General features: G+C 34.7%; 1 protein-coding gene across 2 annotated transcripts; it reads right to left on the minus strand.

Annotated features, from left to right (window-relative positions):
• Nucleotides 1-186: 186 nt before the first annotated feature.
• Nucleotides 187-11,663, minus strand: LOC110826113 (Pleckstrin homology (PH) and lipid-binding START domains-containing protein). 2 transcript variants are annotated; one of them, XM_022056710.2, is made up of 21 exons: nt 11,125-11,663; nt 9,395-9,469; nt 9,230-9,283; nt 9,082-9,147; nt 8,935-8,996; nt 8,585-8,715; nt 8,465-8,511; nt 8,286-8,383; nt 4,981-5,076; nt 4,823-4,887; nt 4,661-4,732; nt 4,264-4,410; nt 3,844-4,154; nt 2,753-2,813; nt 2,434-2,609; nt 1,997-2,098; nt 1,825-1,875; nt 1,591-1,734; nt 1,069-1,164; nt 799-900; nt 187-603 (listed from the first exon to the last, which is right to left on the minus strand). In XM_022056710.2, exons 1-21 carry the CDS (start codon nt 11,272-11,274, stop codon nt 511-513), a joined length of 2,199 nt encoding a protein of 732 aa, XP_021912402.1. In that variant the 5' UTR covers nt 11,275-11,663; the 3' UTR covers nt 187-510. The 2 variants fall into 2 exon arrangements, with proteins under 2 accessions (XP_021912402.1, XP_021912401.1); XM_022056709.2 differs by having other exon boundaries at nt 11,119-11,663.
• Nucleotides 11,664-23,504: the final 11,841 nt, after the last annotated feature.

The raw sequence follows: 23,504 nt of genomic DNA on the forward strand, positions 1-23,504 counted from the left end.
TTATGATTTTCAGTCCATGCGTCTAAAATTCTAATTGCTGTGGGTGGTGGTGGTGGTGGATTCCTACCCACCAAAGACTTCATGGCTTCATCATGATTTATGTCAACGCCCCCATCAAAAATTGAACTACACACATACACACACACCCTCTGTAAACTATAACAACATTTAAGTAGAATTCCACACTTCACTATTTCAATCATCTTGGTGTAGATTGCGTAAATGTATTATCATCAAACTCATCGAAAGTTTTCAAATTTCTGAGAGAGTCCGCTTTAACATTGAATGAGAAATGAAAATCCATTTTCAACTTACAGTCTGTACAAGTATTCCCTCTAATGGCAATCACAAACTGCTACCTAGTTCAATTTTTGATTGAATGAAAGAATTGACCTTTTCTCAAGTTAGATGGCAGAGTGGCCTCAAACACTTCCTACTTCCTAAGATCACGGCTTTGAATCGATCAAGCCTTCGTGATGAAATAAATAAACATTAGATCTGAAATATAAATCATGCCTTCACTGTAATTGATTTGGCAGCATCAAGATGGTTCAGGCGACAGGTACCAAGAAGATACTCTGGGAGCTCCTCCTCAGTATTTGCCTGCACGAGAAACATGGAGAGAGCACACAAGCATGTAACATCATTAAGCAAATTCTGTGTGTTTTGTAGCAAATCCATAATTTACATTCTGGATAGCTTTTCATTTTTTCTGTTCTGACATTACGATAAGTGAAGTCTTCATAATGAGATAGTTCAATAAATCCTGCATTGCTATTTTTAATTTCAGTTGTTTACCTGTACCAAAAATGCCATTTCAATAACAAGATTGTTGAGATAACCAAGAACGAGACTGACTACTCCTCTAGCAACTGTTGATGATCCAATGTCGATACCAAGCTGAAGCATACAATGTTCAGAAGTCCATTACAATATACATAGAATACCAAGCTGAATCATACAACTTTCTGAATTGTCCAATTTTCATCAAGTAGAACAAATTCAACCACTTCGACTTAAAGGTAAAACCTAAGGAAACAGCAAAAAAATATTTCTTTCAAAATTTACCTCCAAATAGTTCTTCCCACGGAAATAATTAATTTCCAACGCTTGACCAATCAGACAAGCTTTCTTTCCCACACTCTGCTTAACTATCCATGAACCCTGAGAAATTGAACATGAACTGGCATGAAAAATGCACTCTGAATAGAGGATAAAAGGGGGCTATATGCATCACACCGCAAACTTACATCATAAAGGTTGATAGAGATCACCGGAGGCCTAATTTTTGTCTACTTGTGATTGATCAAGAATATTTCGAATTAAAACGATATAGAAGATGCAAATTTAATTAGCAGATAAGATGTAGCGTCTCTCCAGCCATTATAACCCAAATTGGAGAAAGCTGGAAACAGGGGGCTCTTCAAAAGCACAAACAATTTAAAAATAAAAAATCCTCTGTTTGTGGGGATTTTTTTGGGTAAATGGTATATTATTTTTGATACAGTAAGCTATTTGGTAACACTGCATGGAAGTGTGCCCCCAGGATCTAAACTTGCTGACATTCGAATTACTGCATTAAGCACTAACCTTGGATATGTATGGAATGAGCTTAAACCTTGAATTTCTATAAGCATCATCCCCGTTCACAAAGCTCTCTAGCAAAGGTGAATCTTCCAGAGGAGTATTCATCATATAATAAAGTGCTAGGCTATATGTTGTCAAACCAGGGACCTGTTTCATAGGGATATAATTTTATCATATTAACTGCTAAAGAGAAACAGTCAGAGCAGATGTGCTGTGATCAGGGTAACATAAATTTACCTGTATGTTTACAATGAAGAAGAATTCTGGCCCACCTTGCACTGCATATTTCTAAGGAGGAAAAGATTGTAAGTTTTCTTTTTAACCACAAACATTTTATGGTAGTGCAAAAGATATATTTATAGTTGAGAAGTACCACATATCTATAAAGAGTTAATATTAATGCACAAACCTGAACAATCCCCCCAGGACGCCCTCCAAGATCATCTTCTCGCTTGTCAGATTTTAGCCAGTCTGCAGCAACCATTTGCATCAAGGTGCCCTTTGCCTTAATCTAGAAAACAAAGTAGTAAAAAGAAAAATAGGAATGGATCTCTATGGATGCTGAACACATATAAGAGGTATTATATCTATAAAACATATCCCACATAAGAAGAAAAATTAATTTGAGGAAAAGATGAAGTAAAATAATATGTATCATATTTTTCATTTCTTTAAGAAGGAATTTAGTCGGTCTTTATTGCATGTGCTCAGCCAGGAACAAAAGCATAGACATTCAGCCTAACTTTGAAAAAGCATGCAACCAGAGGATGTGTTAGACAGTACATATGAGCAAAATTTTTTCCACACAAGTCTGGTTTATTGTATATGAAATGTTACTATTCACACCTTTTTACGATCTTCAAGATATTTCTTTCCCCGAATTAGAAAGGTAGAAGGATCTGACGCTGTCCAACTGCAAGGCAAAGTACAAGTCGGATCTTTTGCAAGAGTGGCTCCATAGCAGCATGGAATATTCTCTTCTCTAGTCATATCTTGCAGGTCAACATAACCTCTCTTCTGAACTGCAGGTTTAAAGAATCCATCAATCATCAATAAGACAATCCAGGATATGAAAGAGAAGAAAATGTAAAATGCTCTGATAAAAGCCACTATCTTTCATCACCAATCTAAAAACAACCTGATATTTCACTCCAAACAGAATTACCTGCAAGATCATGCAATTTTTTCACAAAACCAGCAGCAGAAAGCTTTGGATGACGAATATCCTGCAGGCATCAAGATGATGAGAATCAAGCGAGAAAACCAGATAAATTTTGGAAATTTTATTATTTCATAAGACGGAAACCAATTATAAAGGATGATTTCATAAAAAAGTAGAATTTTAAGCTGTTAAGGATTTGATGAACTAGGTCAATGCGCCTAAGGAGACAAGCTGCAGGGTAAGTAGTGAAAAAATAGCCAGCTTGAAAACAGGACATGTATGACAAATATGAAACAATAAAGATTAAAGTCAATCTGTCAATTACTTTTTTTTTTTAATTATGAAAAGAAGTTGTACTAAGACAAGAGGGAAAATAAGTGCAAAGAGGAGAATAGGACATCCTCCTTATCTATTAACCTATAAAAGCCAAACAAAACATAAGTGAACAATTACATGGGTTGTTAATGAACAAAGATGATCCTCTCCCAATTCCTGTGCAGCTCTGAAATGGCTATCTCAGAAAAGTGTCCATGTGTCTTGGCCCATAAGATTGCCAGACAAGTTGTTCTCTCCCACAACTCATGGAATGATGTCTCTCATTGAATTCCTTGCAAATCATAGGATCCATAAACCAGAGAAAATGGTCCCTGGCCACAATGGTTTCACTTTCTTTCTTACCCCATCTCTCTATATACATATAAGAAACTCTCAACTGTACGAGGAGTGACCCAGTTGAGACCAAACAAGCTAAACAATTTTTCCAAATCTTCCAAGCTAACTCACAATCTGTCAATTATTTAAGTACATGAAATATAGAAATGGTTAATACTGTTCTACCAGCATATAAATGCAGAGGTAGATGTTCAAGTGTGATAATGTGTATGTATTTTATCATCCACAAGAATGCTAAGTGTACTTGTAACAAGGATCACTATGTCTTTAAACAGGGTTTTGGACTTCAAGTGGCACGATATTGAGATACAAGTTGCCCCTGGAAGCAATGGTTTTCTATGACTAAGTTGCCATCTCAAAAGGCTTGTGATTAGTAACTAAATTTTCCGTTATGAAGAACAGCAAGAATAAATAGGTAATACCTGAGAGTACGTCTCTGAACCAAAATCAGATGTCCAACTATCATCTGACTGATCATTGTCTGATGGTTCAGGGACATCAAAGAATTCATCAGCAGCATCATTCAGACCAACAAGGCTTGAACGTTCTGAAGGTATCATGTCTGTTTCTTCACTTACATTTTCCCTAGTCTTTGCACCCTCTACCAATGTTCCAACATCAACCGTGCTATTCTCTTCTCCATGATGCAATCTAATATTTCTTGGTAACTCCCCTGAAGAAGGATCAGAGGAAGAATAACCTCCTTGTTTTGCCCTAAATAATTCTCGTAGTGCTGAAATTCAAAATCACGAATTAAGCGTCAGTACAAAAAGAACCATATGGTGAGAAAAGTGAACTAGAATATGAATATTTTTGGAATTCCATCAACAATCAAACAGTACCAGCAACTCTTCCAAGCATTCTTATAGTTATAGGTCGGGCAGAAGATGTTCGGAGATAAGATTTCCAATATTTCCAATCAATAGCAAGCATGTGCTTTACAACTGATTGTTTTCCTTGCTTAACAGGAGAGACAACATATCCCCCACCTGCAAGAGGGAACAAACTATTACTTCCTTTTATCCCTTAGCTATGTATGAATTCTTGAGGTTTGCTTCCCCCTAAAATTAAATTTACAATGTATGCGAAAATCTCGTGGAATTAGATGGTGATAACATGGCAAATGCTACATCATAACAATTCTGTTATATTGTTAAATTTCAAACAGAGCATGTAAAAGAAACATTCAATGCATAGGAAATTCAATTCTATTAGAAAAAAAATACAGGCATACATTACTTTTAAGGCACGCACGAACATAGCCTTTTTGTGGCGGACACTTCTTGTGAAACACAGAATGATAAAGAATAACTGCAAGCAAATAAACCACAGGAAGTTATTTTTCTAGTTCAAATGAATCAAACTACAATCTTCTAAAATTTTCGTCCAGAACATTAATACCATATGTTCCATCATCTTCCCTTCTCCAATAACGGCGCAACAAAAGATCTCTCCGTTTCATTCCCCTGTAAATTATGATGAGTCAAGGACATGAATAATAAATAAATCCAAACCCTTTGAAAGAAATAGATCATCACAAATTAAGATTCCTATCTGACCAAGGTAACCAGTCGCGGTATAACTGCTTGTGGATTATATCAGTATGACCATCCAGGTGTTCAACCACGCTGCCCTTGTAGAAACAGAAGTCCCATCTGCCAGGCAATAAACAAAGTTAAATTTTCGTTACCAAAAGTGTTCCATGTAATATGTTTTGAAAAAACAATAATGACTTCCAATAGGCTAGCAAAGGGACAGATTTTGAATGACGTGAATACTCTTCACCATGCCAATTCTTGGTGTGAATTCTCTCAACTTACATATAGTGTACTATAGCATAGTCAATTCTTCAAAAATTTCAATCAATGATGACCCTAGTCCACGAGTCACTGCAGCTTCACCTATGACACCTGTATGTATCAACAATAGGGTTGAAAATCTTCTCTTTGCATGCTCATTGGACCTTCCAACATCACTTCATGACCAATGCCAAAAAAGTGTCTTACTAACTCACACATGCATTCATGCATTTCACCTCACAATATCTCCCTATCTTGAACTTCTTTTTCAAATTTATTTTCAACGTCATGGAAGCGTACAGTTGCTCCTTATTCTTGTATCTAAAGGTTTCTTCCAAATCCTTAAATACTTCTATATCTTAAAGAGAAATGTTGGAATCCATTTGTCAAATCAGTATTCTGTTGCTGGAATCTCTGGAAGGGAGAGAAAAGTTCTATTTCAATCTGTCTTTAGTATGAAGATAGCATTGGCTACAATGAAGAGAGAAAAGTAAATTCTCAATGTGATATCCACTTCACCATCCTTCTTCTATATCATTAATCTACAGAAGAATAGGATAATTGTAGGATATTTATCATGCCAAGTAAACCATAACTGGTAGCAATGGATGAAGGATTTTCACCAAAGTAGTAAAATTTTGTTATACCTGCCAATATTGGGTGATACGTACCATATTGCTCAAACAATACTATGATACAAATGCAATTTCTTATCTGATGAAGACCAGCAGACAAACAGTATCCTGATTGGTACCAATTTTAGAAGTCAAATTGGACTATTTGACTATTAACCATGAGCTTTTGAGCCACATCCTTCCTTGTTGTAACTTTAAATTTCTTTTAGTAATTTGTTTCTAGATAAACCAAATCCGTACCTTTTTTTTTTCTAGAGTATCCAATCACAAACACCAAAGAGGGGTGCAAAATCATGTACAAAAATATTTACGTGTCTAGCAAAATATCTATAAGGTTCCCAAGATCTGACAAGAATAAAGAGAACGATCTTTAACAAAAAAACCTACAGCTGGAACCAAATATTCTTAATCCTATCAAGTTCGGTGCATCAAAAGCTCTCTTATTTCTTTCTTTCCAAGCCACCCAAAAAGTAGCAAGGGGGATAAGACCAACATGCTTTTTCACTTCATTGATCCCTTTCCACACCTAAATCTTCTCCCTTGCCAAACCAGCCATCTCCCAATTAATACCCAGAAGGCTATAGGCAAGGGTCCAAGGTCTACGCCACAAGGGGGACACACTCTGCATCCTTTTTGCACAGAAAATAGTCATTCACCAAAATCCTTCCCCCTCTATCAGCTTGTTCAATGTTAAAATGCATCCTTTAGCTGCCTCCCAATAAAAAAACCTATTATAGGCGATGCTTTAACTTTCCAAATTTTCTTACTAGGAAAGTCATTGCAAGTGTCCTCTCTTTTTACCAAGTAGTTATAAAAGGATATAATAGAAAAAATCCCTCTAGCATTAAGCCTCCAAATGGGGTAATCCCCGGCCCCATCAAGCCTAACCTTGAAGAGGGCGAGAAGAACTACTCCATACTCATTGACTTCCTAATCATTAAAATTCTTTGTGACCTCCACAAACCACTCATCATTCCCCATTATAAAAAGGAAGGATTCCTAAACCGATGCCTCATTATGTCGAGCAATAGCATAAATCCGGGGGAACTGGGGTTTAAGCACACCACCATCCAACCATTTATCATTGCACAAACTAAACCTATTACCAATACTTACCATCCAGTTAATGCAATTCTGGAACTTCTTTCTATCCATGAAAATTTTCTTCCACATCCCATTGCCATGAGGCTAGACGGGTTTCCACTGAACCAACCTCTATTCAACATACCAAACTTGGCATAAATCACCCTCCTTCAAATCCCTTACTTCACTCAAACCTAAACTTTTTATTTTTCTTTACTATTTAAGTAATTTTGTTTTAGGTCTACTTACTGTGCTTCCATTTTACACTAGCTTTCTAAGTTTTAATTTGATTTTTTTAATGTATTCTCTATAGTGGATTTTTGCATTTGTTTAAACATAAACAACCACGTATAATAGATTATAGAATAATGACCGACGCAAAATGACATACTGAGATACACCAGTACCAGTACCAGTACATACCGTTCCAAAAAAAAAACTGCTGGGATGGTATTTACTATATTGGTCTCTGCATCTCCAGAAGCAAGCTGTAGCGATGATGAACATTGCTTCAAATTTAAAGCATTGAGCAGAGCACCAAACTTACAATACAATCATATCAAGAGCTTGCTAAAAAGATTGGATGAATCCTGGTTAGACCATCAGTGACAATGAGGTTTGTCTTATCAATAATATCTCATTATGAGAGAATCCTTCAGAATTTTCCACCACTTGGTGGAAACAATTGCCATAAGTATCAGGAACAATTGATTCATGTGACCTATTTCTAATGTCTCCTTCAGTAGCTTCTATAACTACCCTCTGGACTTCGGTGTTGTCCACCCCAATAGGAGGTTCACTATAACGATCTTCATCTTTGACCCAATAAGTGAATTATGAAAGAAGTAGGAACTTCACATCCTCGGTAAGGTTTAAAGCAAACTTAGAAGAGTCCCTAGATTCATCAAGTGAAAAGGATAACGGAAAAATCAAATTATAAAATATGTTGTTGCTTTCCACATTCGATTCTTTATTTATGTAAAGTCTTTGAGTTCCAAGATCTTAAAATCCTAATAAGTAGAGTGGATTCTTTACTCCCGGCATGGTTGGAGCTCCTAAGATGCTGTCCTTGCTGATAGGCAGCAATGAGAGACTTTTTTTTTCTCTGGTACCATCTATATATAACTCACCTTTCTGCTCGACATATTCTTAATTTGATACTGCAATGCTTTATTTCTGACAAACATTCATCATTCTCAGATAGAAGAAACAAATAAGTAATAACCACAATGCAAACATACTCCTGAGATTTCACAGTACTAAGATCATAATTAAGCACAAATTCGTTGTCAATGTCATAATGGTTTAGATGACATAAAAGATCTGATGCGGAAAGAAAAAACTGACCCTGATCTTGAAGGTCCAAGAGACATAAGTGTTTGAAAAATGGCTTCTGAAGTTCCATCAACCACCCCTACTGCCATGATTGCAGGATGATCAGCCCACTGACAGAAAAGAAAAAAAAAACGATCAGGACGCAATTCCGTAGCACCATCAATTAGTAGTAAATTTTAGAAGCTACCAACCTTCCCGCGAGAATCCCTATCTTTTGCTTCTTTAAACAGCCGTAGACCTGCATGTCAGCCATGGTTTCAATCCTGCAATTTCAGCTATTTCTAGAAATAAACTGTCGATGTTATACCTACCATTTTGACAACCAAAGATTGTCCAAGGAGAAGGTGCAATAACATCAGATGTTATCGTGTCTATCTGTGTGGATGAATGAAGAGTCCAGTCAAGTGAATTACAGTAGTTTCCCCGAGTAGAACTGCTCAGTCTATGCACATGAAGACCTTCTCAGTAATCCAAAATTGATAAAAGGGGAAGAATATGAAGATTAAATTCAGTATCAGTATCTAACCACTACTAAATTTTCCAAATAAATTAACAGCTCAGCTGAAGCTGAATAGACAACAAAGAGGTGGAAGTTGACTTTTTTCAAGTGCCAAAACTACAAGCTGACCATATACTTAATAATGGGAACGTCTATGCTCACCTTAGGGATTCCCATCTGCTCCTTGAACAACCAACAGCATTACCTCCCGGTAATGGACCACCCTGCACACATGCATACTCATGAGCATCTTACATTGTTAAGAAGAAGAGCCCTTACTTATACTAACAAGATAGGGTAATTTATGACCTTTAAAGCTGCCTCCTTAAATGAATGAATCCATCTAGCCGCTTCCTCGGGACTGCTTGCTCCTAGCTATGATATATAAATTGAATGACTTCCACATGAAACAAATCTTTCAACAATAATAAAAAACGCGAATAAATAGTTACCCCACCTTAAGTTGATCACTATGATTGGAACTGTTATAGAGTGTAAATATAAAGAATACCTGCAAGTTTGATAATGAGTTGTCATTACGGACATATGAATGCCAAAAAGCCTTTCCAAAAAGCACGAATTAGAAAATATTACAGCCAAAAATCTAATACAATTAACATACTTTTCTATGTATGCTCTCTCTCCCATTGTCTGTGACCCGAATGCAGGAATCTATAACTGTACTTCTACCAGGATCCTGACAAAACAACCATAGATTTTTTATTAGTTCTTGAGCTTGGGAGTGTTGTTAAACTTAAACCATTGCACAAATAGATAGTCAAAGTATAGATAAATTTCCAGTTATAATAAACATGAGACAAGTTAGTACTTTCGTCTACTTAACATTATATACCTTAACCGAAAATTCAATATGCTACCACAATGAGCAGATCTAATACAAACATTCTAGTATACAAAGTTGGCTTTATTCCATGGGAATAAAAAGATATTTGATATGTAGCCTTCAAAATCTCTTTGGGTTTGTATACCTACAACAAGTTTAACACTTAGATATTGGTCTATTTCCTTGTGTTGCCAATCCTGAATGAACGGCAAAACAACTGCACCACCAAAGAAAGGAGGCAACATTCTTTATTTGGATTTGAATAGTTTTTGGGGTCTGAAATAAAAGTTAGTAGCATCATAATCCATCAACAAATGAAGCTGAATTGATGGTTCAAGTACTTTTATCTGATGGAGGAATCGAAAGATTTACGAACAATGCAAATAAATGCTTGAGTAATAATTTTCAAGATGTCAAAAAAGGAAGAAAACCTGGCTACATCATTCTCCTGATGCAAATAAATGCTCGAGTAATAATTTTCAAGATGTCAAAAAGGGAAGAAAACCTGGCTACATCATTCTCCTGCACGACTTTGCATAGAGAAACAAAAAGCACCATATACAGATAAAAAAGAAAATGGCATCTATAAAACCGGTTGTTTCAGACTAACATTTCAAAAAGAAATAAAAGAAAATAAAAGAAAATGGAAAAAGTTAGCAATACAACTCCTTTACATTACCTATATCTCCGTGATTACCATAATAAACAAGCTGACGCATGTTCCAAAAACAGGTGTGGCAAAAGGCGAATAAACGGTTATTTACAAAAATCTGACTAGCAGATTTTTCTTCCACTTTGGACAGAATAGTACACAACTATCCCTAGGCAGTAGAAATCCAACTCATTTATTATACCATTTTAGCACTACATCCTTCCACACCAAAATCCCTAAGGAAAAAGAAAAAGAAAAACATAGAGGGAAGCAAGACTTGGAATTCCAACTTCCAAGCAACTAATATCAAAGGAACTTTAACAACAGCTTGACATATTACACCTTTCCTCCATGGGAAATAATTAAAAAAAAAAAAAAAAAGAAAAAGAAAGATGAAAAACGGAAAGGTCCGATTCTAATTCAAACCAAACAAAGTTGTCACTTCATGTTTGGCTATCTTTGGTGTTTAACTCAAGGAATTACACCAGAAACACTGTAAATTACTCATCATTCTAAGTTTACTAAAAAAAATTTTGCACATACAGGTTACCACTAGAACACTAAAAATTCCAAGAACACATCTCCAATCCATTTCACAAAAGATTACAACATAGACGCACCTCAACTACATCTTACAACATATGCATATACGCACACATGTATATACGCGTAGTATAAACCCACATCAAAATGTAACAACATTAGAGAGGCAACAAAGCCGATCTTAAACAAAAGCAGCATAAATCAAGATTGTAGTCAGAAAACGTATACGTATATATAGAATCAAATTTTCATTCAAAGAGCAAGACAGACAAGAATCATATAATGAGAGAATTAAGCAAAGAATTACCTCAACCTTCGAATCGGGAATCGACTTGAAACTCCTGAGAAGATGATCTTCAAGAACAAAATATCTTTTCCTCGAGTACTGCAACCCAATCCGATTGGAGCGGATGATATGCAACCATCCCTCCATCTTCAACTCACTTTGGGACCCAACAGCCATCTCCCAAATTTCTCAACCGAAAAACAAAATCAAAACCCCGCCTCCTCTCCGATTCTCAGTTCTCCAAAACCTCCTCAATGTCTCATATGGAATATCCAATTCGACACTTAGCTTCTATATCATTTTCCAGTTCTCCGAACAGACACCAAAATTCGTATAGAGAATGAGATCAAGAACATGCAATAAAAAATTTCAAGAAAAGGCAATGGCGATGATAATGATCCACCGATTCCCGTTAGAGAGTCACGGGGAATCAGCTTTAGCAATTGAAAGATTAGGTTCGAGTCTTTTGGATTTCACGTCTCTCTTCCCTCTCTCTCTGCAATTTCTTTTGCAGTTTTCTCTGCGCGTTAAAGAAAACTGAATTTGGTGGTATGTGAGACAAACATCGCCAGGCGAACGATATATGAAATAGGTTGAAATTACTTTAATGCCCTTCCCCTTTTGATGTGAAAAGTAAAGAAAACGCGGCCACATTACATGATTTATTATTTCAATTTTTTTTTTTTTAAAGTCAATATTTTAATTTTTCAATTTTTTTTCAAATAAATAAATATATATATATATATTTAGAGATGTGTATGTATGTGAAAAATGATAGGATAGGGGGTGTAAAGAGTGTATTAGAGGTGGGAAGTAGGGGAGAATCTACCTGGGAATAAAATGAAATTATTTAGTCAGCAATAATATTTTTTTCTTTTTTTTTTAAAAAAAAAAGTAATAATTGATGGTTTCTTTAGTAAGACAAGTAAAAATGATGATATCATTGTACTCATTTTCCAGTTACGTATCTTTCATCATTAAAAACATATATATATATATATATGTATATAATTTATTTTATTAAAATAATTATTATTAATAAATGTATGCATATTTTTTAATTAAAATATTTATGACGTATTAAAAAATTTTGAAAGAGGTTGCGTTTGGAATGGTTGATTGGGGGGATGGGCATGATTGGGGGGGGAATGAGCTGTTGGTTGGTGAGACGATGAAAGTTGCACTCTGCTGATTTCTCCTTTTTACCCTCTCAGCTATCCATCTAAACTATTTCCTAATATATACATATAATATATATATATATATATGTATATATTGGTAACTTCTAGGGCCGGCCGGTCACCGCGTACGGTGGCTGATATATTTGGAAGGTTAGTGACAAGAGAAGAATAATTTAGGGGAATATTTGATTCGAACGAGTCTCACCTCAATCATTATTTTCTACTAACCCGAACTCTTCTCACTCCAAATTTGATCATTTTTTAGTAAAAAAAAAAATAACTCCTAATTGATTTTAGATTGGATCTATCATGCGCATCCGAGCGAATCTAGCGGTTCGTGCTCTCAACTCTAATTATTGTTAATTATTATTTTATATATTATAAATTATGACATATCTTATAAATTATATCATATATTATAATGTTTAAGTTTTATAATTTAGTTTTAACCAACTCACAAAGAGTTTCAGTAGTTTTAGTAAACTGTGATGTGTATAGATAAAAGTGATATTATGTAACGAATTAAAGTTTGATGAGTTATTATACATATAATTTATTAAAAATTCAAATTATTATTTTTTTATTTTAAAAAATAACATACATCGTACTACAACCTCCTATAAAAATTATATAAAAATGCATGAACTATCTCGAACTTACAACATATTACAAATGATTTTTAACACCGATTTTGAATTTTTTTAGTATTTTTAGATTTGTGAAGTGTGTTTTAATCTTTGCACATAAAAATTCAGGAAATCGGGGGACCGCCAGTAGGCGCAGTAAAAAGTTTGGTGTTTCGGACACCGATTCGAGTAAGAATCCATCACCTTATTTTCTGTTATGTAATTGAAGTTTAATAATCGATAATATGGTATTTTGTGTAATTTAAAAATTTTTGAGAATAATTATATGTTACTAATGGAGTCGAAACCGGTTAGTTCTTTATTTGTCATGTTTAACTGATTGTTAAATTTACAGCTTTAAATATATGATGATATACTGGAATGGTTAAATGATTCAATTGTGTTTTCTTAACATATATATTGTTTGTCTTGTGTGATTTATAATTGATTTGTGAAATTAGAAATTAATACGCAAACAGAAAATTGTTTGGTAATGTGAATTAATGAATGGTAGCCTTACTGGATATATCGGGAGATGGTAGACGAACCAGATACATAGGAAACTCTACCGTAAACGTTGTCCCATACTGGACGGTGTATCAAATAATGGTATTTTTTACGCTCATACCGGACGGGGTATGAGGACGGTCCGATTCACCCTAATACCAAACAAGATATTGAGGGATGATATTTTTAGCACTCATACTGGATAGAGTATAGGGATGGCCAGTTAGTTGACAATATTAGATATTGGTTCACGTGTAGTGAGACATCCTTATGGGCCTCCAAGGATATCAGTAAGCAAATAAAAAAAAATTTGTTGTTCTTACTCACTTGAATATAAATATCATAATGTTATTTGAGTTACTGTCTCTATAGATCGATTTTAAAAATTTCGCAATAGTATATATATGCAATAAATAGTTTTCCTTATGATAAATGAATTTACTTAAATCAATAGCTCCAGTGGTTATTTTTTAATTTTTTATTAACCTCTAGTTTCTGTATCGATGAGTAGTGTGATATTCTTACTAGACTAGTGTAACTCATTCTTTCATTTACTATTTCATATCAAGAGAACCAAAACTTGGATCCTGATCAAAAAGAGGGTTTGAATAGTTCACCATTCATACTCCATTCCAAAAGATAGTGAAGGTCGTCCTATAATGCTCAGTATATTATTTTTTGTTTATTTCTTTGATTTTTATTTGTTCTTTTAGAATAGACATTCTCGTAACCCTATTGGACATTCTAAATTATTGTATAAGGAATGTAAACCCTAAACTCTATTATTTCATTTTGTATTTAATTTATAACTTTATTTCCTTTTAAGTTCTGTGCATTTACAAAGGTTATACTTTAAGGTTTAATATTTATATATATATATGTAATAGATACATTCTTCCTACTTTATTTATTATGTTTTTTTTTAAATAAGTAAATAATTTATTATTTCTTCTTATACTATAATAATTTAATATTTAATGTGATTTAATTACAATACATTGATAAGGAATAAACTTATGTAACTAAAATAAACATTACAATAATGAGGCAGGAAATGAGGTTAGAAGTGGTTGGTTATAAGTTAATATCTAATAGCTATGGGGTACCAATTTAAAATATATAAATTAAGTATAAATGTTTTTGAAAACTTATATTCTTATTTGATATTATTTAATATTGATTAATGTCATGTTCATACCATCCATACTAATCATAATAGTTGAAAATAATGCATTAACCATTGTTATTAATCAAAGATCCCATTACTAACTACCACTATAGTAATATAATGATTAATATTTTTATACTTTGTTTTAAAATTATAAATTATAATTTTACTTATGATCGATAAAGTTTGTCATTTTTATGAATATATTACGTATTATTGATGATTAATATATAATATTTAATTCAATAAAATTAAAAGTTTAAGCCATTAATGTACTAGTGAATTGTGGTGATCAAATTATGTTCAATCACAATAAATCATAATATATTAAAAAAAAAAATATCGTGTGGTTATAAATACGTCGAATTATTATTATTTTTTTAAAATTAAAATTATTATATATTTATTTCAGAATAATAACATATAAAAAAATGTTATGTTTGTAACAACCCAAAATGAAATTATAACGTAATTTAAAATTAATAAAGATAATTTTTTATTTTTTATTTAATTTAATTAGAGTAAAAATTGAAGGAGGATAAAATTAAAAATAATTTTAGAAAAAATGGGTGAAATTTTGGGTTATGGGAGTATTTTTTAAAGAAAAATTGAAAACTGGAGGTCAAAATATAATTTAGGAAAGTTTTGCCACCTCAGGTGATCCGCGTGCCCGCGATCGAATGACTCAGATCCATTCTCGCGCGCACGGAGGGCCCAGATGCGTTCCCTCCCCAAACGCGATCGGATGGTCAGATTTGAACGCGATCAGACGGTCCAGATTAGATCGCGATAGACGGTTCAGATTGGATCGCGATGAACGGTTCAGATTCACTTTTTATTTAATCGTGATCAGACGGTTTAGATCAAATGCGATGGACAACCCAGATTAAAAGCGAACAGATATAAATAACCCTCACCGACACCAAACCCTAACCCTAGCCGCCAGACCCTTCGTTAGAGAAGAAGACCCGGCCGCTGGGAAGGAGACCACTGCCGCCCGCCGCTACACTTGAGCCATTTCCGACTGCCAAAAAAGGTTGGCCAGAGCAAAACACCGAACCACAATGTGAACTGGAGGAGCCACCACACCAGAGCCCCCCCACCCCCCCTCCTCCCCGCTAGTGAGTTTTATTTTTTTATATTTTTTTGACCGACTGAGGTACTTTAACGTATTTTCTCGCATGTATTGATGCAGAATCGGCCGAATTCGACCGAAAAAGATCAAAAATAGCCGACCCGAGGCGGACCGTCATCGCAGGCGGCGGTGCCGTTACCGGAGCATGGCGGAACTGCTGTGCCGGAATTTTAAAATTGGCCAAGTAGGCCCTGAGACTGATTATGAATTTGTTTGGGATATTTATAGGCACTATTAGCGCGTTTTAATTCTCGAATAAAATTTCAGGGAACCCGGGAATCGCCTGTAGGTGCAGTCGAACAACTTAATTTTTCGGGTATCAAATCAAGTAAGGATCCCTCACCCTATTCCCTATCATATAATTGAAGTCTAAATAAATAATAATATGGTATTTTGTGCGAATTTAAAAAATATGCATAATTAATTACGGATTGCTAATGGAGGCAGAACCGAAAATTATCTACTATTGTTTGTTAATCATTTTTACAGTTTATAAACATGATGATATCTTATTAATTTATTTTATGGCTCTGAATGCATGTATGGTTTATTCTATGTGTTTACGGCTGAATTTGGAAAAATGAAGGTCTAACGGTAAAAATTGTGTGATTAAGTGAATGGATGAAACGACTCCTTACTGGATATCCTGGGAGATGGTGAACAGACTGGGTATATAGAAAATCTCATCGTGAACGTTGTCTCATGCCATACGGGGTATCGAGATTTGGTAATTTGTTGTTCATATCAGACGAGGTATGAGGACGGCCTGTTTCACCCTCATACTGGACGAGGTATTGAGGTTTTGTAATTTAATGCTCATACTGGACGAGGTATGGGGACGGCGTATAATGGAGAATGTTAAAAAATTGATTCACATGTAGCGGAGACATCCCTATGAACCCCCATAGATACCAACAGGCTGGTAAAAAGAGTGATAGTTATTGTTTGATTTATTGATGATGGATATAGAATTATAATATGTGGTATATTGCTGATTATACATGAAATTATGATCTGTATAATATTATTGTCTGTATAGGTTATTTTCATAAATCTACTATGGTAAGCGGACGGTAAATAATTTTATGATTGATAAATGAATTTGCTAAATTTAGTGCTCTATTAGTAGTTTTTAATTTTCTACCAACCTTTATTTCTATGTCGGTGATATAGGGTGATGTCCTTACTGGGTTAGTATAACTAATTCTTTATTTAACAATTTCAGATCAAGAGAATTAAGTTTCAGAATCCGAACCGCAAGAAGATTGCAAGTATATACTAGTTTTCTTTATTTTCTGTTTATTTCTTTATATCTTGTATTTTTTTTAAAAAAACTGAATTATGTATCTCTGTTTGGTTCTTTAAATTATTGTGTATGGAATATAAATCTTGAACATTTATTACGCTTCCACACTTAATTTATAATTTATTTTATTTAAATATTTCCAGATTCGTTAGAATGTTAATCATAACATGCATGTATACATACATATCCATCATGATCATCACCTTTTGAATTGGACTTCCCAATGAATACACAGGGGAAGGACCACATCATCCGTATTGCTGTTTTATTTTTTTAAAAAAATAATAATAAATGTTGATTGGCTAATTTTTTTTTTAAATAAATTATATATAAAAAATGAATTATAATTTATAATCTTTAAAATAATTTTTTTAATCAAACCAATTTAGTGTTACATTATACTTGTCTTTGACTAAATTGAAAGATATTCAATTTAATGTACCTAAATTAATTTAAATAAAATGCAATTCTTAAATCAAATAATATCAATAATAATAATAATATTCAATAATTACTACCTAAGGTTAAGTGTGGGTATGTGTATATACTTATATATATATATATATTATGCATTGGGAATGTGGAATTGATGGAATATTTTTGCAAAATAAAGTATGCTCTAATGATAAAATCGAATCCATTGTACCATTTAGGAGTAATATTTATGACAATAAATATTTTCTTTAAGATGTGGTTTAAGAATATATTAGTAAAGTAAAGATTCATCGAATCATAAGCACAATTTTAATTACTTATCTAAATAATTATTTTTTTTATAGCTAGAGGCATATTCAATATTAATTTGAGATAAAAAAAAAATTATTTATTTATTGGTTAAATTATAAATTTAGTTTTTATACTATTTCTTTTTATTCGATTTTATTCATTCATTAATTATGCATCGATTTAATCTTTATACTTTTTAACAATATTTTAGTTAGTTCATTTATATTAATTAACGTCTAATGTCACATGACATTTAATACATAAGACAAAAATTTACACGTGGATCTATTTAGTATACAATATGTATAACACATCGAGCCTGAGATTTAGACTCGTGATGATTAAATTTATATTAATAATAATTTTAGAAATTTTAATTTTAATTTTTCTTAGAACTTCTGAAGAAATATACATTTTGGGTATATTTGAAAATAATTTTCAAAAGTTAGGGTCAAACTGAAAATAAAAAAGGACTTATTTAAAAAAAATTAAAAAATCAGAGCAAAAGTACAAAAATAAAAAAATGACCACGTAGGACTGCTACGTGAGCAGCACGGCCAATCACCGTGCGCAGCGTGGCAGGCACGCAGATACGCGTCCACCGGGGAAGCCACATTGGTGATCTGCGTGCCAACCGATCCAACGGTTCGGATTCAGTTTCGTGCACACGAACGACCCATATATGTTTCCCCATCAGGCGCGATCGAATAGTCCACGTATCTTCGATCGGATGACTCTAATTCGTTTCATAAATAGGATAGATCAGACGGTGGAGATTGGGCAACGCAACCTCAAACGGACAATCCAGATCGAAGGAGGAGTATTTGAACTCCTCTTCCACCAAAATCCTAACCCTAGCTGCAACCAGTTCGCTAGAGAAGAAGAAGAAGGATGGCCCTAAGAGAAGCCGACCACCGTCGCCACCACACCAGAACCTTCTCCAACGCTGGAAGGTGAGTTTTTTATTCTCATTTACTTCGTTTTCTAACTTTAAGCCACTCAAACCCTTATCGGCACTGAAAAACCAAAGGAGAAGCTGGAAATAGAGAGCAAATCTCGGCCGAGCCACCGCACATGAAACCCAAAACCCCTCTGGTGAGCCTGAATCCCTTTCCCATTCCCTCCCATTTTTTAACCATTGATTTTCTAACGTATTTTTGGTGTAGGGCAATCGAAGGAAAATCACGATCGCGATGGAGGAACGACAGAGTTGTCGCACCGGAAACCCCAAATCGCCGGTAAGTCTCGATTTTTTCTCTTTTTTTTTTTTTACCAACAAAGGTCGCCTAATCATATTCTCTGTTACAGTAAATTGAGACTTAACGATGTATAATTTTATGTTTTTTAAGAAAAATTAGAAAATTTTAAAAATAATTACAGGTTACTAGTGGAAGCGAAACCGGTTAGTTCACAACTATCTTCATTTTTCGTTTATTTTTCTGTACTGTTTTACTTGCTTGATTGATCCGCCGAATGATTAAAATTATTACTTTTAAATTATTTTTTTTATTTATTGATTGTCTGATTGTGATTTTTGTTTGATTCATTAATTTGAAATAAAGGCCCAAATTACGTTTCTTAATTGTTGAGGTATGAAATCGTACTGTTTACTTAAATATCCTTTTATTGATATGTGAATATACAATGAGATATTGGTATATGCTTGTTGGTTATTTATTAATGAAAATCTGTATGTGAAAGACTTATTGGGTACCCGAAAAAAGACGGACAAACCCGATACATACGGAACTCTACCATGAACGTTACATCAGTCGGACAGAGCTGAAAAATTTCTTACCAGAAAAGTTTGGAAGATATGGTTCAACCTTGTACCAGACGGGGTATCAAGGCGATGGAATGTTTGGTGCCCATTATCAGACCTTAGTATAAGAATGACCAATTAATTGTTTAAATTGGATATCGGATTCACGGGTAGGGGGGACACCTCCATGGACCCTCAAGGGTACCAATAAGCAAGTAAGAAAGGAAAGCTATCGTCTCTTATTCTCTTATATGTGAATATAAAAAGTGTATGAATATGAGTATTCATAGGTTGTCTTTGGAAAACTTGTTATGGTAAGTATTAAATAAATATCTTCAAGTTTAAATGTATTTAAATAAAGTAAAGACTCTATTAGTTATTTTTTTGATTTTTTACCAATCTTCAGTTTTTCGTATATGTGATTAGTGTAATATTCTTTTTGGAGTAGTTTGCTCACCATTTTATTAACTATTTCAGATCAAGAGAACTAAAATTCAGATTTCGATAAATAAGAGAGTTGTAAATAATTTACTATCTGAATTCCCTTTAAATACTAGTGAATATTGTCCTAGAATGCTTAATTATTCTCTATTCGTCTTATTTCTTTAATTACCGTTTGTCTTTTAGAAGAGACATTCTCGTAACCCTATAAGGCATTTAAAATTATTGTGTAATGAATGTAAACTCTAACTTTATTAATCACTTTCACATTTAATTTATGAATTTATTTCCATTTAAGGTTCCGGGCCTTTACAGTTGGTATCAGAGGCGCGTTCCTCGGAATCATTACTTACACAAAGACTTAAAAAAAACTAAATACAAACTATCACTCAACCTTTTCTTATGAAATGCAGGTACAAAAATATGAAGAGAGGAAGACCCCTACTAAACCGAGTAGTCTGGGATGGCTCACTTCAAGAAGATGTTGACCGACTATTTGAGATGCTGGAGAGACTCATCTATACCCAACAGGCCTGAGAGGAAAAGAGGGAGTTCCCTGACCCTCCCCTGCTGCCACAATTTGAGTCACCCTTACAGCGAAAAGATCTGGAGCCACCCCGGTATAACCTTGCTCCTCCACTGTACCATCCGACACCACCATAGTACAACCTGGTGCCTCTACCATATCATGTGACACCATCACAGGGCAACCCGGTCCCTCCCTAGCAGAATTCAGTTCCTCTTTCATGGGACCCAGTTCCATCCATGATGGACTCAGACTACATTGAAAGGTATAAAATACTAAATTTATATACTTTTATAGGGGCATCCTCTTTTGAAGATGCTGAGTATTGGTTAGTTGAGGCAGAGAATGCTTTTACGACTCTTGGGGTGGTTCCCGAACATAAAGTTGTACTTGTCACCTACATACTTGTGGGAGAGGTAGGCCGTTAGTGGCAGCTCAAACAAGCCACCCTGTCTGTTTTTGTTACTTGGGAACTATTTCTGATGGCCTTTAATGCAGAGTACCTCCCATAGCACCTTTGACATTTGAAAGAAATAGAGTTTACACACCTAGTCTAGGATGATATGATTGTGTCGGAGTATACCCAAAAGTTCATAGAATTGGGCCGGTATTTCCATGAGAGCATGACGGATTAAGGAAGAAAGGCAATGAAGTTTGAGTGGGGCCTCCACCCTGAGATTAAGTAGCAGTTGTACGTATTTGAGCTCAGTACCTACTTAGCACTTCTGGCCAAGGCATAGTTAGTGGAGAGAAACCTTCCCATATTTCCTCTAGTAGTGGAGATTCTCAAATCTCTAGTTTCACATCGCAGACCAGCACCCACTGCACCGGCTCAGTAGAACAAGAGGCCTAGGCTAGTGACTCAAGTTCCTCTTTAGGCTCTGGTAACAGAACGCGGTGGGACTTTCCAGCACTGTGACAAGGATCATGGGATTAACCTTATTATATTCTCAATAATACCTATCGCATACGTGGGAGTACCTAACACTATGTGAGAGAGTGCCCGTAGAATCAGAACCAGACCAGACCTCTTAAGGCAAAGCTTACAACCTCATTCAACAGGATGCTAAAGCCAACTCGGACATGATACATGGTATGTATACTATTTGTAATCACCTTGCACGTGTTTTGATTAATACTGGTGCTTCACATTCGTTTGTCTAACAAACTTTTACATAAAACTTAAATATATCACCAAAAAGACTTGATTATGTGTTGTTTGTGTCTACTCCTGAAAGTAGGACACTACTAGGGAAGATTATATATAAAACTTGTATCATAGATATAATAGATAAGAAATTGTGTGTGGACTTGATAGAAATTGACACGAGAAACTTTGATATAATCCTGAGGATGTGTTAGTGGCGTACCATACCACCATAGATTGCTTCCACAAGAAATTTATATTCAACCATCCTAATAAAGAGTCATTTACAAGTTAATGAAAATTTTAAGTGTTATTTTTTCATGGTAATTTTCTCGTTACATAGTGCTTTAACTCTATTGTCTTCTCTATATTAGGCAAACCTAAGAAAGAAGTTTACATTCAAGAGATTCTGGTAGTTTGAGACTCCTCTAATGTGTTTCCTGACGAACTATCCGGACTACCGGTAGATAGGAAAGTTGAGTTCACCATAGATCTTTACTTGGATACCCAACCTATCTCAGTGGCCCCTTACCGCATGAGCCGTATCGAGATAGAAGAACTCATAAAACAGATCAATGAATTGTAGGACAGTATGTTCATCCAGCATAGTATATCTCATTGGGGTGTCGGAGTCACATTTACAAGAAAATAAAATGAGACATCACGATTGTGTATTGACTATAGGGGATTAAACAGAGTCACAATCAAGAACAATTACCACATTCCCAGAATTGATGACCTTTTTGACAGTTGCAGGGTACCCAAGTCATCTCCAAAATAAATTTGTGTTCGGGTTACCACCAATAAAATATCAAGACAGAGGACATTCCCAAGATAGCTTTCAGAACTAGGTACGGACATTATGAGTTTTTGGTCGTACCCTTTGGACTAACTAACGCACCAGCCATTTTTATGGACTTGATGAACAGAATTTTCAGACAATTCTTATATCAATCCGTCATTGTGTTTATCGATGATATCCTAATTTATTCAAATAGTAGAGAGGAACACACTCACCACCTGACTCAGGTTTGCAAGTTCTCAGAGAGAAGAAACTGTATGCAAAATTAACTAAGTGAAGTTCTGGCTTGAACAAACTACCTTTGTAGGACATATCATATCAAGGGATGAAATATCAGTGAATGCCAAAAAAATTGAGGCAGTGCTCAGATGGAAGAAATCGATCTTGGTCAAGGAGATTCGTAGTTTTCTGGGAATGACAGGTTATTACAGCATGTTTGTAGATGGATTTTCTAGTCTAGCCGCTTCTTTGACCTAGCTCATAAAGAAGAATGTTAAGTTTGAATAGAATGAGAACTGCGAAAGAAGTTTTACAGAACTCAAGAAATGGTTGACTACTGCACCCGTGTTGGCCTTACCGAATGGGACAGGTGGATATACAGTTTATAGTGATGTCTTTTACCTGAGGTTGGGTTGTATTCTAATACAGCATGATAAGGTCATCGCCTATGAGTCCAAACAGTTGAAGAGTCATGAGAAAAATTATCCCACCCACGACTTAGAACTTGCCACTATTATTCACATTTTGAAGACTTAACGCTACTGCCTGTATGGGAAGATTTATGAGATTTTTACTGACTATAAGAGCTTGAAGTACATATTCACTCAGAATGATCTGAACATGCACAAGAAGTGTTGAATAGAGCTCCTCAAGGATTATGATTGTAATATTTTGTATCACTAGGTAAGAGAAACGTAGTAGCTAACGCGCTGAGCAGAAAAAGTGCAGATATGTTAGCTCACCTAATAGTTTCTGAATACAGGGTAATAAGAGCTGTACAACAGTTATGACTTCAGGACTTGAAGAGAGTTGCATGTTTAGCCCATCTGACTGTCCAACCTGAATTGATTCATAGAATAA

This window comes from Carica papaya, chromosome 2 (genome assembly GCF_054855325.1).
Source record: "Carica papaya isolate Zhongbai chromosome 2, ASM5485532v1, whole genome shotgun sequence".
NCBI lineage: Eukaryota > Viridiplantae > Streptophyta > Magnoliopsida > Brassicales > Caricaceae > Carica > Carica papaya.